Genomic DNA, 17,765 nt, shown 5'->3' with positions numbered 1-17,765 from the left:
CTGTAAAACTCATACTGAAAAAAAAAAAAAAGAAAATCCATGACTTAGCATGAGGGATATTTGATATAGTGTCCATATAATTAAGAGAGGCAGCTAACTGTTACCTGTATCCATGATCCTTATAATCTTTTGTAGCAGAGTAAACAACTGAACTTGCTTTAACACTGATTTGCTGAAACAGATTCCACACCTCCTGGTAAATATATTGCTGTAAGAGAACAAATCACTAAGCAGAGCTTATTGAATACAATGTCTCTGAAGAATGACCCCATAAAAATACACTTTAAGTATTATGAAGCTGTTCAAACAGATGTCCGCTCACAGCCTGAGCAATAGCTTCAGCTTCTATAAAGCGTACAGTAGAAGTGCTTTCGCTAGTGTTTTTAATAGCTTAGACGTTACAAAACGTATTAAGTTCTTTAATTCTGTCTTCCTGATAGAATACTTTTTTCAGGTCTCAGTTCTACCAATTCTTAATTACTCACTCTGAAGCATGAATTACTTTTGGAAAAAAGTCAGTCAATTAATCCTTGCATCACTGAAGAAGGCAATCTGTACCTTTAGAAGTTTGGGGTCTCTGAGTCTTTGGAATTTAATTACCGATATAAAAACGGTAATGTGCACCTATTCTGGACATAGGCCAAGCTTATAAACTATTTAATACCTTTTGAAGACATTAACATTGAGGGCTCTTTTTTTTTTAAGCTTTGATGCCTTCTACAGGGATTAATTTTCTTTGTGGGGAAGCATTTTACACATTATTAATTAGCTTTTTTGTCTGATGCCATTGAGACAAAAGCATTGTACAAGAGCATGTACGTGGTGAAGTTAAGGAGAAAAAAAAAAAAATCTGCAAATGCAGTTTCTAAAATACAAAGTTTCCCTTTAAACAAAGGAAAAAGATCGTGAACTGTGGCTCTCTTGGCCAGTTTTTTTCCTTACGTTTCCAGTGATAACCAAGCAGCCCAGCTGGTCAATGATGAGTACATCAAGAGGAGAAGGTGGCTGACAGAACTTCTGCTGTAAGATCTGTAGGATGGGTTCCATCACTTTGGGAGTGTCCCTAAGCGCCACTGCAATGTGCCCTAAAGCACGAATTGTGTGGTCAGGAATCAAATGAGCTTCCCTATTACAAAACAAACAAAAAGAACCCAAAGCCATACATGTAACTGTTCAGCAGTTAACAACAGCTGCAAGCATAGTCACACTCCATGTAAGAAATAATCCATACACTAAACTTAAATATCACTAAACTATTATTACTCCCCCACACACCCACCTAACCTCACACAGTAACATTAGAGATGTGCTTGCACAGGTCTGCTTTTCAAAAAAACCCTAACCCACTATCTGAGAGACCCGCACTGATCTGTGTGCCAACTATTCTAGAAACATCAGCAGAAAGGGGTAAAAGTGATCTGCAAAACATTAAGACATGACAGTCAGACCAGCTATGTAGGATCTTCCCTTGGAAATTTCTTGGTTGGTGCTTATCTTTGAAAGGGAATCAAGTCAGATTCCACAAGTGACAGCAAGATATGTCAAGCTATAAAAGATCAACTGAAGCCTGAAGGACACAGCAGAGAATCTCATTCAATCTAGGACTAGGAATAGGCTAGTGCTCACCACTGATTTGCTGATTTTATCAGATAAAACAATTCCATACCTCTCAGCATTAAAATAAGGGCTCAGCTCTGCAAAGATTTGCATGGGAAGTTCTTGATCCCCACATACAAGCTCACTACTCTCAGTGACATTTCATTCTAAAATAATGCTGCCAGTCCTTATGCTGTAGAATAAACTTAGGTTCACTAAGTGAAGGAAAATTTGGCTTTCTGGCTAACAACTTACTTATCACTCTCTTGTGAGATGTAGAGACGGTTAGACAAACTGGCAAGAAAGGCCTCAACAATCACTGGGTCTACAGTCAAACCAGCTTTCAAGCACCTGGAAGAACAATTAACAGAAGACTTGCTAGAACAGCCAGTGAAAAAAGCATGAATTAAACATTTCACTTTTTGCTATTGTAAATAGCAGAAAGAAGAATGCATACTGTGTATTAGGAAAAAAGTTTAAACTCAAATGTAAGAGTAGGGTGCCTAGGTAGGCTGAGCAAGGGTAAGCAAACACTGCTCAGCAAGTTTAATGCTTCGTCTGCCAAGCCTGCAGCTAGAAATGTCTACTGGTGCTTTCTCCAGCAACAATAAAGATGGGGATATGCAATAATGTAATTTTAGAATCTGCTTTAGAAACCTTAATCTCTTTTCTCTAGTCACCAACTACTTGTCTTCCCTAAAGCGTTAAATAGCTGCCTAGAAGGGCAGAATAATCATTACATTGCCTGCATTTGAGGGTATACTAGTCCTACTACAGGAAGCTCAACGTGATAATCTGAGGAGAAAACAAAAACCCTGCTGAGTATTAAAATGGTGACTAGCACAAAAATAGGTACACGGGAAGCAAAACAATGCAACTCAACAAGTATTTTACAATTAGGACATAAACAGAAACCAGGGATCATTTCGAGGAAAAAGTAGGAAAACATGATCAAAAAAGGAAAAAAAGAGCTTTGTACCACAGAGCAATACCTTCACATCACAGTATGTTCTCCTGGGGAGAGAGAACGTGTTCCAAAACAGCACCCGTCCCCATTGCTACCATGCAACTCTTACCTGCAGATGTTGTCTATGGCAATGTCCCGAAGTTGTTCATACATGGATGGTTGACTCTTCTTGCCAGGCATTACATTTAGAGTAGACTCTGAATGCTCATTGGTTACACTAATTTTGATGTCATTACCACCTACTAAGAACACAGAGTACAGAAATCAACACCTTTTAAAATACCTTACCCTCAGGCCCCCCTCGCCCCAAGACAAGAGCACATCAGCAAGGTAATACCTGGGAAAAGAATGTAAAACAGGCCAATTTACAGGTCAGAGGGCTGTGCTGAAGAACTTTGGAACTCCATATGTTGTCACTACTCTCACAAGATATCACTGCATTTAATTACTCCTAAATTGAGTCACCTCCACTTCTCATCTCATCTGTTCTGATACTACTTTAACTTTAGCCAAAGTAAATTCAATGGAACATCGGCAGGGGAAGAGATCATAGCTTGATATTATGATTAAAAAAACAACTGATAGGAGCCACCAAGACGGTCAGAGGGCTCAAGCACATGACCTCGGAGGAAAGGCTGAGGGACACGGCCCTGTTCAGTGTGGAGAAGGGAAAGCTTTGGGGGAACCTCACAGCAGCCTTCCAATATGTAAACGTTACCTAGAAGACAGGGCCAGGCTCTTTGCTGAGGTACACGCAGAGAATGAGACAGCGGTCACAACAGGGAATGTTCCAACTGGATGTGTGAATTCCCCCCCCTCATCCCCCCACTCTGAGGGTAAATAAGCATTGGCTCAGGTTGTGCAATCTCCCTCTCTGGAGGTTTATGAAGGCTTGAATGGAGAAAGCCCTAAGCAGTCTGCTCTGAAAACAGCACAGGAGGTTGGGCTAGGTGACTTTCCAGGGTCCCTTCCACCCTGAATGAGACTACGATTCTATGAATAGTCAGTAAGCGGCTTAAGAAGCCCGATGTTGTGGATTTTTTTCTATACCAAATATTTCTATAATTAAATTAGCTGGAATTCTTGTTGAAAACCAAATAACTATTAGCACCCAGATTAGCAAACTCAATTTACTTAGGGATAATCCAGTTTCTCAAGAAAACAAAGGACACTTACAAGAAGATGGTAAGAAGTGTGGCAGTTTGGATAAGACAGGAAGAGACAAATTCTATGCAAAAATACATAGCACAGAGTAGAAGAAAATAATTCGGTGTATTTTATACTAGCGTACTAATCTATCCTGAAAACTCTCCTAAAACAACATAAACTTGCTCAAAAATCTGCCTCTATTTGTCTATTTCAATGATAAAGTTACATTTCCAGGGATAAAGCAGAAAAAGGCTTATTTTCCTTTTTTACATTTTTAGTCATTTTCTATCATCACTAGTATTTATTTGTACAGTGAAATCAGTATACATAGAACTGATGAAGCAGTAGCATTTGAAAGAAAAAGGTAAGTGCCATGTGTAGCATACAAACACTCCACAGTTCTCTTTCTGCAGGTAAAACACTCCAAAATTATATTTCTGCACAGCGCTTTTCAGAGTTAGACTGAAGTCTCAGTGCACCAATACACGTCCAGCTAATTAGAACCTGTTAAGCACATTTACTCTGGTGCAACTCCACATTACTAAACAAAATGCAAAAGGGATTACTTTCCTTGATTTGTTTTAGAAAGTAGGTTATGAAGTGATAAAGATTAGATTAAAAAGATGAAGCCTCTTAACATATTTGAATTTGCATGTCCTACTCATTCATTTTCTCTCATTAAAACCACACAGAAAATTCTGTTCCACGTTAGTCATTATTAACAAAATTATCATCAACGATCACCTGCTGATTTTCTTGAAGCTTTTTAACATGACACCTTTCTGCCTTTTATAGACAGACAGCTACAGGGCTGTCAAGCTAGGAAAACACCATTTTTCATGGCAAAAAGAAATCACAAAATAAAAATGGAACCCTGTATTGCTAGCCATTTTTCCAAAATTAACATCAAACATAATACAAACCTTAAAAAGCTTACATTTTTAAGGCTTTGGAAGCTGGATCACAACAATTGCTCATCCCTATATGTACGTAAACATTAAAAACATCAAAAAGTCATATAAGTTGCAACTTTATCACTAGCATATCCTCTGGAATACTGCCTTTTTTTTTCTTTACCTGTGTGATACTGGCTATGATACTTGTAAAGTTTCACAAGTACTGGGGAAGGTATCACAAGAAAGTCTCTCAGTGATGGATTGACAGAATGAACCACAACAGGGAATCGCTCACACAAACGACCTAGACCCTAAAAGAGAGAAAAAAAAAATAGACTATAGCATTTTGGTTGAAGTAACAGCACAACTTTAGTTTCAACTGTAAGCTTATGACTTTGGTTCAACACAAAAAACAAAGAAAGTTGAGTCATTCAGTTTTTAGTGAAATATTTACGTATTTCAAGCCTCTAATTCTTTTAGCTTATCCTAGAGTGTGGCACACCAGTCAAGCCTTGCTGCTTTCTTCCAGGGAGATTTCACATGAAGTACATGAAACGAACCACGCTCTCTAAAAATAAAGCTACGAGATAAGTTCTGATATTTAGAGAATCCTGAAAATTTATAATCCTAATTTTAAAAAACAAATCAAAAACCTAAACAAAACAGCATTCCTCCCCCCCATATCTATAAGACTATAAGAAAGTGTCCAACAGGAAGAAGATGCACAAAAATTAGAACAACCAGGTCACAGTGTTAAACATCAAAGTAATCTACCATTGCCAGTACTTTTTTTTTTTAAAACTGTTTCTGTAATACACTATGAAACTAAGCATTTCAAAAATTAAATATTGGTTAAAAAACTCATCAATATTGTTCTTCAAAAACAACTTGAATTCTGAAAGCATTCCTCTACTACAGTTCTACTTTCCACACCAGCCCTCTAAAATCTAAGTGTGTTCTACATTTAGATGTAGAACACACTGATGTAAAGTAATACAATTAGTAAATGAAAAATACTCCTCTAGTAATATGTGAAATCCCCAAAGATCTCACTCACTGATATAATAAGGTCAAATACTGTAAACACAGACCTGCAAACAGCAAATTAGCAGTGGCAAGTGAGCAATGATGACTTTGCTAGAGGTTTTCGACTGCAGCTTTTCCGACAGCTTGATGCACAGGTTTTCTGCACCTTAACTCAAAAAGCCAATACATAAATTAATGTTTTTCAGAATTGTTTTTAGCCCACACGGAACCCTATGCTTATTGGAATCCCTAAAACACATGGAGAATTTATCATTCAGTCTCCTCATCCTACAGTTCCTCAAAGAGATTTAGTACTTTTTCTGGCAAAAAAGTTTTGGAAATTTCATATCTGCAGTGAACAGCCCTGACGAATACTATGATTGAAAGGAGGACAATATTTAAAGTTGATTTTGAGCGTGCTACTCATTTGACTGCAATCAAGTGCTGCAAGGTTCAAAGGAAAAAATCCTACATGCAATTCAGAGGATGTAATGGGACCAATTAAAAAAAAGGTGAGAAAGAGCTTCCCAACACTGATAGCAATGAAGAAAAGAGTATTTTCTTTAAAGAAAAACTGAGAACCGTTTAAGACATTAATAGCAGTGTTCAATTAAAACAATTTAAAAAATTTAGAAAATAAATAGCAGCAAGTAGGGGCAGCAAATATGCATTGCCTGCTCTAGATGAACCAGTCAGATATTTCTGGTTTTTATTTCTATGAATAAATGTCTAACTAGCTAACTTGATGACTTCTTCGATGAAAGTTAGACTCTTGGATTATACTAGCAAAGAGGATTCCATTGACATTTATTTTAAATTTCTGTGGATATCAACTATGCTCAGAGAACTGTATAAGCTACCGCTACAACATTTTTTTTTTTTTTTTAAAAAAAAAGACATTTCAAAGAGGTAGAAGAGTTTTTCACCTTGCTCATCTTTCACAGCCCACACCATGAGATCCACACAGGCAGCATTAGCCTGACAGCGCAGTTTTAAAGGACTCAATTCATTATGTAGTCGATCAACATCATGAAGAATTTTCTGAAGTTCCGACTGACTGATGTTGAATTGTTCTAGCACAAAATCATGGATTTCCTTCACAAATGAGTTGGGAAGGTCTAAAGAAATAAAAGGAAATGCCATTATTCTAGAGGAAAGGAGTCAGTGTTATCAAATGACAGCAAGCATAAAATTCATTTTGTTATAAGAATGATTTCATAAAGTTTATGCCCTACCTGAAACAAATTTCACAGCAAAAGTCCACCACTAATCAGACAGTTGAAATGCCAACTATTCCTCCTTTCAGAGATGCTCAAAATACTTTTTTTCTATTTATATAAACATATTTTACATGAAGACATTTCAAAACACATCACAAATCGTATAGCACACATGAAGTTCCTAGGAAATGCAACCTTCACCACTCAGGCAGCATAAACAAGGCAGAAAACACTTTGGATTCTAAGCATAATGTACGAAAAATTAAAAAAAAAAACTATACCTTTCATATAGTATAACGTATCTCTCAGCATTTTAAATTGAGCAACATAAAGAGGATCACTGAAAGTTTTATAATAGAGTTCTGTGTTAGCGCTCATCTGTAAGAGAAAAGAAACAACCTGCTAGTTTCAAAATGAGGTATTTCCGTGATATGGGTAAAAAAGTGTTTTTATTCAACTCATGAAACCATTTTTCTCCAGAATGTAAACAAGCATTTAAAACAGATACCAAAAGTAACTTCATAGCTTTTTTCCCCCTTCTTTTTTCAAAAGGAAAACTATCACCATTTAGTGCATTAAAGAAGATTTAGCCAGTTTTTCAATTCAAAGAACATAAAACTGTCTTGACAGTTGTTAAAAAAAAATAATAAAAGAGTAATCAATCTCATTTTATTGAGACAGCAAAAGGAATAACTGAAGCTGTTCCCACTTAGGCTTATATTTCAAATATGGCAGTATTCAAAAGAAGGGCAGAGGACAGCAAAGTTGTTTTCCCACACAACTGAATGCATACTCCATTCAAATTTATACCTCCAATGAAATGAGACTAACTTCATAAAATGTGACAGAGGCTGTTATGTAACTGCAACCAGGGAAGGAGAGAATGATGACTCATAGGCCTACAGAAATACATATTCCATGCAATATGCCGCCTCTAAAAGTAAAGATCCACAGATTCTAATACTATAAAAATTGCAGAAAGTACATACAACAGTACCAGTGATTTCCAAGCCAGGAAAAGGAAAAGAACACATTTTATTTACATGAAGATAACAATATTACTGAAACAGGCAAAAAAGATCCTAATCTACAGTAAATTAGTTTTGAGTCATCAATGCTGTAATTTAGTGTGATAATAGAGGTCAGGCAGGGGAATGGTTCACTGAAGAGGATAAGTATTTTCTTTTATGTTAGTAAGAAAACCTCTCTCCATTCCCTCCCCCCCCCCCTTTTTTTTTTTTTTTTTTTTTTTTTTACACAGTCCAAGGCTAAATTTAAAAAAACTGAAAGAACAGATCAAACAGGAGCGGAGTCTTCTTTTGCAAAGAGAAGATACACCTTACATAAGTAAAAGACTAACACATGTATTTCCAGGTATTAACTACTAAAACAGAAAAGACTAACGTATTTCCAAGTATTAAGACAAAAAAGTATTCAAGCCATTAGAAAAGGAATTTAAACATACTTCTGCAACTTCAGCAACAACTGCATCTAAGCTCTTTAGAAGAGAATCCCCAACGATCTGTTTTACCTAGAGAGGAGAGGGGAAAAAAAAGTTTCATGTTTGTGACTCTAGAAAAGAAAAATCCCTAAAAAGACAATGTAATTTTGCCTGTCCAAAGACAACATCAGTCACTTTAGTGCAAACTTTCAGATAAAATTAAAGCTACAAGAATTTCTGGCTGCAACAAGATTTACTGTATTTGGGCTTCCGCATGCTGTTCCAGAACAGCTGGTGCAGAAAGCAGACAGGGCCGCTAGCCTCTGTCCACTTGGATGAATTCCCAGCAACTAACACCTTCTAAAAAAGGATCTTATTCTCACTGCAGAAAACAATCCCCTACTTCAACAACAGACAGAACACAAGCTACCTCAGACCAAGTGGTCTGCAAGATGCAAACAGGAAGAACTTGACAAAAGCAGTATTTGATTTTGCAACTTCTTCATGTTTCATATGAGAGCTTTACAGGAATAGTACTGAAACATGATGTTAAATATCACAGAAATCACATTATACTAAACTTGAAAGATAATCAAACACATCTTTTATATGCAATTCTAGGAGCACTTACCTTTTCAGCCTGAACAAATACTGTATTTAATTCTAGCACGGATATCTAAAACCCAATCCTGCTGCACTCTTTATAGCAACCCATCACATACCATGTGCAACAGCTGGCGGAGCATTTCCAGTGGGATGTTAAACTCTTTATTGTTAATGCCATTGAAAAGAGGAGAAACTGAAAAGCTTGAGCTGATTGTAGAAAAATAATAATCAGGATCTAGTGCACTCCCATCAGGAAGGTATGAACCTGACCAGAAAAAGGAAACAAGAAATAATTTTGGGGAGAGAGGGAAGGATATATAAATTTTCTTTAATGGTAATGTTTAGTCACTACTAAAAGAGTTATTCCCAGCATAGCTACAGTCTTTAACTCATAAGCCATGAAAAGGCTCAATTCAGCCAAGCTACTGGTAAATCAAGGCACAAAACCATAACAAAAAATATGTGTTTATTAGAAATTCACATTGATATAAAAAAAATTCATTTTCGCAACTTGCATTCGTGTCATGGACACTGCTGGCAAGAAGTCTTCCCATGCTTCAGAGACACCAAAACACCAGTTCTTGATTCACACGAGACACTGCGTATTTTTAAGCCCTGCTTTTACATGTTAAAACATAAAATTCACATCTAGGGCTTTACCAAAAGCCTGTAGTTAAGAGTTCATTTATTAACTCAGGACAGTTTTTCAAATCTCTCCCTTTTGGGAAACAGTAATTGATATACATCAGTGAACACCGTGCTTCAGTGTTTCCTGTATTATTTTTCACTTGGATTTTCCAAGGACAATTTCTTCACTTCAGCAAATTACTAGAGGTAAAATTGATATAGATTATTGTGTAAGATCAAATGGAGTAGTCGTTTTGGATCTATACAACATGCCAGAGAGGTTTTTAAATTGCAGACCCTAGTTCACCACTTTAATTGGTTAGTGAAGCACACTATTAACAGTTATTTCTGAAAGTTACTCTGCCTAATCTCGTGAAATATTTTTGGCCTAGTTGAATTAAGCTCTTCAGTACTAGGCACAGCTTAGCAGTCAGGAAATCATGGCTCTCTCAGAAGCTTGCCAGAAACAACTGAGCCTGGAAACGACTGGTGTTAGCAATAACAACTTCCTACTGTCCTTACAGCTCAAAATTTTTCAGAATCCTAGCAAGCATTTGCTAGAGAATTACTGTAAGAATCCTAGAGGGCAGAGAAAAGGTCAAAGGGATTTTGCTTCTCCAACTTTCTTTAAGGCGCAACAAAAACCAAGAATCACTGTTCCTTCACAAAACAATTTACCTTCAAAGTAATGAATTGCAGATCCTCCAGGAGAGCTGGGAGGGGGAATTCCACGTTCAGGACTAACCTGAAACATCGCACAAGTTGTATTTATAAAACATTAAGAAATCTCCCAGACAACAGATTCACACATTTTATAAAGGCACACAGCTTCCAGCAAAACAGGAACTGTGTATTGCCAGGCCCAACAGCTCAGTTTCCATCAAAAATAGGAAGTTAAAGAAAGCTAGTCAGTGCTTCTGATTAAAGGGAACAGATCAGAACGATGATTCCTGTACTGCACATAACCACACTAATGACAAACTGTGATCTCAGAACAGGCATCTGAGTCCGTTTTCCACCTAAGACAATGAACACCTGCAACTCCTATTGAAACCAGTGAGAGCTCACGCATCCTGAGCGCTTCCGAAAAAACTCCAGCCATCAAGTGCCAATTTCCTAAATTCTCAGATATAAATTATCATTCTTTTCTCAGGAGGGTAACATGAGGAATAGGATTTGTCAACCTTTCCACGTGAAGACAGTTGTTAGTTTATCTGTCACTAATTATTTTGCAGCTCAGGAAGAGCTCCAGAACCAAAATAAAGATCTCTGAATCTGTTCAAATACTGTTTTAAGGGACTGTCTGCATATCCAAGCTTCAGGCTGTCTTAATTCCACAAAGAATACAAAACCAATTAAGCACGAACTTCAGCACAGAGCAAGTGATACAGACCTGTGAGATGCTAGATACGCTGCTAGCCTTTCTCTTTAATGTTCCTTCTTGGCAGACAGTAAGTAGAGAACTGGGAAGAATTGATCTGAAATCATTAAACGATCGTCGTCGAATTCCTTCAAGCTCTTCTGGAACTCTAAGGGAATGTGGGGGAATTTTAGGGAAAAGCTTTGAAAGAAGAGCCTCCTCTGAATTGCTGTAGCGACCAAAGGCTCGAGAAATTCCTATCAGGCAGGGCACTGCATACTTGCACAAATATTCTGGAAAAGAAAAATAGATACAATGGTATATCAGCAATAACTTAGAACTTCCTCCTTCCGTTTTTGCTACCAGCTCACAAAGCAGTGTTTCAGCATAATGTGCTTCACAGACCTATCTGTACAAACTGGGAAAAATCACAAAGATATTGTAAACGAATACACTTCTAGCTTCAATATTTAGTAGTAGGCAACAATAAAATATGCAGTAAGAAAAGTCTCGGTCAAAGCAAAAAGCTTTTCACTTCTCAGGAGTGATCCTGACAACTAGAAAACAAATCAGAAGTTCAGAGGACAGGAGTTACAGTACAGTACCTTTATCATGCATTTGGGGGGTCTGGCACATTCCCAACAGAAACTGCATTACTTGCAGAACTGCATCCAAAATCTAAAGCAATCAAGACAAAGGTACAAAAGCATCTTTTAGTAAAGAGTTATTATTACCTTATATTAGATCATTATAGCTACTCAAATTAAACTTGCAAATACTAACTTAAGGTTCTCTTTAAACAGGATTTTTTTTCATGCTACGGGATTAAAAAAAATACACCGCTCTCATTCTTAACAGGACTTCCTCAGTGTAAACAGTCTTCAGCTAACTGATACATACAAGCGGAATAACACTGCAGCAGTCCTAACCTTACCATCAAAGCTTGAATTCTCAAATACTAGGCTCAGTGATCAGCACCTTTTGTCAGAAGTGAAAGCAGGCTTATGAATAACTTCTAACTATCTGACTTACTTGTGCTAATTAACACAAGTAAAGTTATGCAAAAGGATACATACTATTGCAAGAAAGAAAGCAGATGTGGTACTCTCATCTCTAGACTTTTGGCAGTCTTGCAGCATTAGAGAATTCAGTACAACATCCACCCAAACTTAGAGCAAACTTTACCTGCTCCCTAAGAGACGCATCCCTATAAGCAACGTCTGATAACAATGTCACCAAGCAGAAGCTGAAGTTTTCTGCAACTGGAAGCAAGCCTGCAAAATAAAGGACAGAAAATTAGCCACTTAAACATTGTCAGAGAGGGCCAACATATAAAGAGCAAATATTAATACAGCAAAATGACATAAGTGATTCCCATGTCATACAGTTGAGATTATCTGTAGATAAATAGCATGTATGAGATTTAAAAGTATACTCTAATCATAACTGAAGCATGAAATGTTAAAAGAATATTTTAAAAAATAAAATTTCCAGGCTTTCAACTAATTTTCAAAAAATACTAAACTAATTAAATTGTATAACATCCCTTGTGATACAAGAAGTATTCTTACATTAATTTTAAGAGCTCTTAAGGAAGCAAGAAATTAAGTGGCTTAAAGAGCAACTAAGTATCAAAACTAAAAGCAGAGCATACAAATCTCAGGTCCCATTCTCCTGCCTTAGCTATTACATAATTTTCTCTAATTTAGCACTAAAATGTATCGAGTGCTTAATTATTTGGAAAGTACAATTTATCACAAAGCAGTCAAACAAGAAAGCTGGGAGCTAAGAACGATCAGTTTTAAAGGCAGTCATGTCAAGAGCTAAGCACGTATCAGGACTTACCACCTCCCCTTGTACTATGTCCTGATAGCCTTCATCATTTCTATTTCCTGGCTGGCATTGCATGAGAATAATCAAAAATCCCAAACATTACCTCTGCCTTTGCGTGCGTTGCTTTCTTCTATCCATTGGACTTTGGGAAGACCCTTCAGAAGGCGAAGGAGGTAAGGAACCACATTATCTTTGTGCTGAAGAAGAAAATATTTTATTTAAAATGGAGAAGAAAAGTTGAACAATATAATCTCAAGGTATATTGGAGATGTGGAGAAAGACTACATTAGCTACACACAGAATTCAGTTCAGCTAATCATTATTCCATAGGCTGCCTGAATACTGCAAAATTGATTTCAACACAAGCAAAAAGAAGTCAACCACTTAATTCAGTGCTGTAAATCCAGTCATGCCGTTCTAAGCAACAGCTCATTCACTGTAAAAGCTGGGGTTAATTATTACTCTGAATCTTTTTTCCCCCCCCCCCTAACTCATGTATTAGCATACAGCAAAACACACAGCAATGTCTCAAAATAATTTTAAGGTTGCTAGAAAATCAGAAGTTCCAGTCTATTCATTAACTGCTACTTAAGATTTGCAAACAACCACCTTTATGTTGCCTATAATCCCCCATAAACCTCTGTAAAACAATTTAACCTTTGCTTTCCCTCCTCAATAAGCTCTACTTTGCTATGATGTCCACAAAAAAACATGACAGCAGTTTGGCTATGACAGTGCCTTGACCACTGCCTATCACACTCCTCAGTACTGTCCTTACTTCCTTGTGCTCTCCTGCCTGTAATCCATCTGCTATCTGTGACCTTGTATTCAGTCAACTTTTTAGAGCAAGGACGCTTGCATATGCGTAACACATTCATGATTTTAAGGTTCTTGACACTACAGTAATTCCAGTGTACAGTAAATACCAACTTTGCATCCACTGAACAACTAAATTTGAATTATTCTAAAATCTTTCAGTGAAATACAATTAATATGAGGGGAAAAATAATACCTGAAGATCAGATTCAATTAGAAAGATTCCCAAAGCAATTACAGCATCTCTGCGACGTTCATCTAACTGGAAAATCCCATGGAAATCCACTGGACACATACAGAGCAGTTTTTGTACCTGAAAAACAGCGGCGGGAAAGGCCAGGAGAAGAAGATCAAAACTGTCAAAACACATTCCAAAGTAACAACAGCACATGTCTTAAAACTGCCTTTCAAATATCCACCAGTAGACCTGAAGAGAGCAATGCAAACAGCTCCCAGCTTTTCATTTATGGAAAAGAGAGCTGGCCATCACATTCATGCCCTAGAGTACAGCAAGCAATAGGCCTGGGTAGTACTAATGCAATTGCAAATATTCTCACAGCAGAGAAACAAGCTGACAGGCTGCAATTTTCAGAAAGATTCGTTTAGACTTCCTACAGCTGAAGCGGACAGTAGCATTTCCCTTTTCTGCAAGGGAATCAGATGGCCATATTACCCCTCCTGTAGTCATCAATCTTTTAATGAACTCATCTAAGGGCTAGCTAGGAAAGAGTGAAGAATGACAGATACTAGAAAAAGATAGAAAATTCTACAAATAACTGTCAAACATTTACCACAACAAGGGTAAATTTAAAAGTTTTCTCCAACTAATTCATTTGGGATGTGCAAGAAATACGCAACAGGCACACACACATAGTATCTACTCAATCCCTGTAAACAAGAACTAGGTGGATAGAGCTGTTGTTACAGTTACACCAATGCTTTCTTCATACACAGCACTCCAAAATAAACTCTGCTGCTTAAATAAGTGTGACTTTTGCTCAAATTCTTTCAATGTAACAGACTTAAGTATTTTCCCCACTGCTTACCTATTACTTCATTCCATACCCAGCTAACACACAACTAAAGAATATACCAAAACTCTCAGATATTTAGTTTGCCTACAGAACAGTGAAAAGGGGAAAAATGCAGGCATACATACGGACTTTCCGTAAGTCTCCTTGATGCTAATAAACACTACCAAGAAGAGACTGTCATAATGAATACTTATGTTTGAATGTCAAGTTCCTTCCTATTTGGATAACTCACTTTAAACATCCTGCCTTGAAATTTCTAAACCAAGAAACTGTCTCCTTAGAGAATTAGAAGAACCTACCGGGGCCCAGTGCAAGCTAAGATTCTGAGCCTTACACTGTCCTACCTTGTAATTACAAAACCTGTAATACAGTTTTAATAATCCTCTTCCTTAACATGAAGTACAGCAAATGAAAGAAAACCTTTGGAAAATAACTTCTAATGCGTGCATTCCACATCAGGTTATTATGCTGAAAAACATGAGTAAATACCTTTAATGAGATATAACTGTTAATATAATTTAACTCCTAGTGTAGACTCTTATAAACTACAGAATCACTGGATCCTGGTGAACCAACAGGGAGATATAAAAGATTTATTTACAATTGGCTGTCAGACTAATGGCAAATTTCCAAAGCAAGAACTAAGAAAGAAAGTCCGAAAAGCTAGCCAAAAATAAGTCACATACTATAGCATCAGCACAGAGCTGTGCTTTTCAACAATTTAGTCATCTTTCATTAGTGTGTGAGGCAATTTAGGAGTTCAACCAATTTATGCAGAGAGAAGCCAACTACTGAAACATTAGGCTGTCTTATTTCTCTTTTTCTGCACAACTTGAATCAACCAGCTGTTTCACGTGAGCAATAAAGACCCACAAAGGAAACTGTTTCCAAGACTAAAATTCACCTATTCAGGTTTGCATTGAATCGATCTTCATCTTAATCGGACAGTTTTCACCTTTAGGTGATTGCACCACTTTGATTTAACCAAGCAGACCCAGCTATGCTAATCAAGCTGGTTATGTCTCAAGACTATGTTCCACGAACTCCCGGGATCCACAGTCACCCCGCAGCTCTCGAGGACCCTTTTCTCCACATAGACAGCTACAGAGCGGTTCTGAAGCACGCACGACCGTGGCGCCCTCCTTACACAGCAGCACCTCAAGCCACGCAGTTATTTACGTCTCAGTAAAAAGGAGCCACCAGAAGGCCACACGCCACCTCGGCGCAGGCGCAGCGCTCGCAGGCAGCGGCCCCCCGCGCGCACGCTGGCCCGCACAGCTAACCGCAGCCCCCACGGCCGTGGCTCCCACCTGCAGCGGGACACGCTCATCCTCGCCTCAGCCCACGCGCATGACACGGCCGCAGGCAGTAGCCTGGACCACGCATGCGCAACAGGCTCCGCAGCCCCGCGCCACCCACGGCCGGGACGCGCGCCCCCCGCGTGCCGGCCTCGAGGCCTCCCGCACAGCACAGCGTGCACACGCAGCTGTGACTCGTGTGGCCATCCCGACACGCAGCCGGCACGCGCGACAGCCTCCCCTCCCGCACACACGCAGCCCTGACACACGTGACGGCAGCCCCTTCCCCTAAGCAGCCCCGACACGCGTGACAGCCACCCCAACACACATGAACAGCCTCCCCTCATGCACACACACAACCCCGACATGCATGACAGCAGCCCCTCCCACACACACAGCCCCGACACGCGTGACAGCCACCCCAACACACGTGAACAGCCTCCCCTCCACGCACACGCAGCCCCGACACGCGTGACAGCCGCTCCTTCTCTCCCACAGCCCCAACACATGTGAGCAGCCTCCCTCCCACACACACAGCCCTGACACACGTGACAGCTGCCTCAACACACGTGAGCAGCCTCCCCTCCATGCACACACAGCCCCGACACGCGTGACGGCCACCCCTTCCCTCACACAGCCCCGACACACGTGAACAGCCTCCCTCCCGCACACACGCAGCCCTGACACGCATGACAGTGGTCCCTTCCCCCAAGCAGCCCCGACACACGTGACGGCCACCCCTCCCACACACACGCAGCCCCGACATGCGTGACAGCCACCCCAACACACGTGAACAGCCTCCCCTTCCACACACACAGCCCCGACATGCGTGACAGCCACCCCAACACACGTGAACAGCCTCCCCTTCCACACACACAGCCCCGACATGCGTGACAGCCACCCCAACACACGTGAACAGCCTCCCCTTCCACACACACAGCCCCGACATGCGTGACAGCCACCCCAACACACGTGAACAGCCTCCCCTTCCCCCACACAGCCCCGACACACGTGAACAGCCTCCCTCCCACGCACACGCAGCCCCAACACGCATAACGGCTGCCCCTTCCCCCACGCAGCTCCGACATGCGTGAACAACTTCCCCTCCCACCACGTACACGCAGCCCCAGTACGTGTGACAGCCTCCCCTCCCACGCACAGGCAGCAGCAGCACGCGTGACAGCCCCCGACACGCAGCCACGACACGCGTGAACGGCCTCCCCTCCCCCCACGCAGCCGCCTCCCCTCACACACGCATACAGCCCTGGCACACATACCAGCTACCCCCACGCAGCCTCGACATGCACGACATCCTCTCCCCCCCCACGCAGCCCCAGCACGCGCGACAGCCTCCCCTCCCACACATACAGCCCTAGCACGCATAGCAGGTCCCCCACACGCAGTCCCGACGCGCGTGGGGCCTCCTCTCCCTCACACACGCAGCCCCAACACGCGTGGCCGCCCCTCCCCACGGACGCGCCCCGCGGGACCCCGCTCCGCCCTCACCTTCTCCAGAGGCGCCGGGCTCTGCACTGCCAGCGACCGCGCCAGCGACAGCACCGTGTTGAAGTAGAAGCCGCGCGCGGTGCCCGCGCTGCCCCCCCGGCCCGCGCCCGCGCCCGCGCCCGCGGCAGGAGCAGCCGCCGCCGCGGCCGCCGTTGCCGTCGCCGCCGCCGCGGCCGTCGCTGCAGCCGCGGCCGCCGCCGCCACTGCCGCCGCCGCCATGTTGTGGGGGAGGGGGAGCCCGCGCCTCGCCCCCAAGACGGGCCGCCGGCGCGCCTCTCGCGAGACCGCCGCCCTCCCCGCGGGACCGCAAGGCGGCCAATCGCGCCATAAAGATGGCGGCGCCCGCCGCGGCTTCACTGATGGAGGGTTATCATCGTCCCCCCCGCCTCT

The 17,765-nt window shown here is 41.0% G+C and overlaps 1 protein-coding gene across 2 annotated transcripts in view; it reads right to left on the bottom strand.

Moving 5' to 3' along the window:
* PI4KA (phosphatidylinositol 4-kinase alpha) overlaps positions 1-17,594 on the bottom strand; it is a 66,409-nt gene extending 48,815 nt beyond the window's left edge. The window contains exons 1-17 of one of the 2 annotated variants that reach the window (XM_068910986.1): positions 17,376-17,594; positions 13,734-13,850; positions 12,825-12,918; positions 12,074-12,162; positions 11,494-11,566; positions 10,922-11,181; positions 10,207-10,273; positions 9,018-9,166; positions 8,320-8,385; positions 7,136-7,232; positions 6,561-6,752; positions 5,700-5,800; positions 4,790-4,919; positions 2,673-2,805; positions 1,852-1,947; positions 943-1,126; positions 105-208 (exon numbers count right to left, since the gene is read on the bottom strand). In XM_068910986.1, the coding sequence (XP_068767087.1) occupies positions 105-208; positions 943-1,126; positions 1,852-1,947; positions 2,673-2,805; positions 4,790-4,919; positions 5,700-5,800; positions 6,561-6,752; positions 7,136-7,232; positions 8,320-8,385; positions 9,018-9,166; positions 10,207-10,273; positions 10,922-11,181; positions 11,494-11,566; positions 12,074-12,162; positions 12,825-12,918; positions 13,734-13,850; positions 17,376-17,594 (2,171 nt within the window). The remainder of the gene's footprint in view (positions 1-104; positions 209-942; positions 1,127-1,851; positions 1,948-2,672; positions 2,806-4,789; positions 4,920-5,699; positions 5,801-6,560; positions 6,753-7,135; positions 7,233-8,319; positions 8,386-9,017; positions 9,167-10,206; positions 10,274-10,921; positions 11,182-11,493; positions 11,567-12,073; positions 12,163-12,824; positions 12,919-13,733; positions 13,851-17,375) is intronic. The other variant, XM_068910987.1, reaches the window with a different exon arrangement.
* Positions 17,595-17,765: the final 171 nt, after the last annotated feature.

The sequence above is a fragment of the Struthio camelus genome, chromosome 17 (genome assembly GCF_040807025.1).
Source record: "Struthio camelus isolate bStrCam1 chromosome 17, bStrCam1.hap1, whole genome shotgun sequence".
NCBI lineage: Eukaryota > Metazoa > Chordata > Aves > Struthioniformes > Struthionidae > Struthio > Struthio camelus.
Note: the sequence above shows the minus strand (reverse complement) of the source record. Positions and strands in the feature narration are given on the sequence as shown.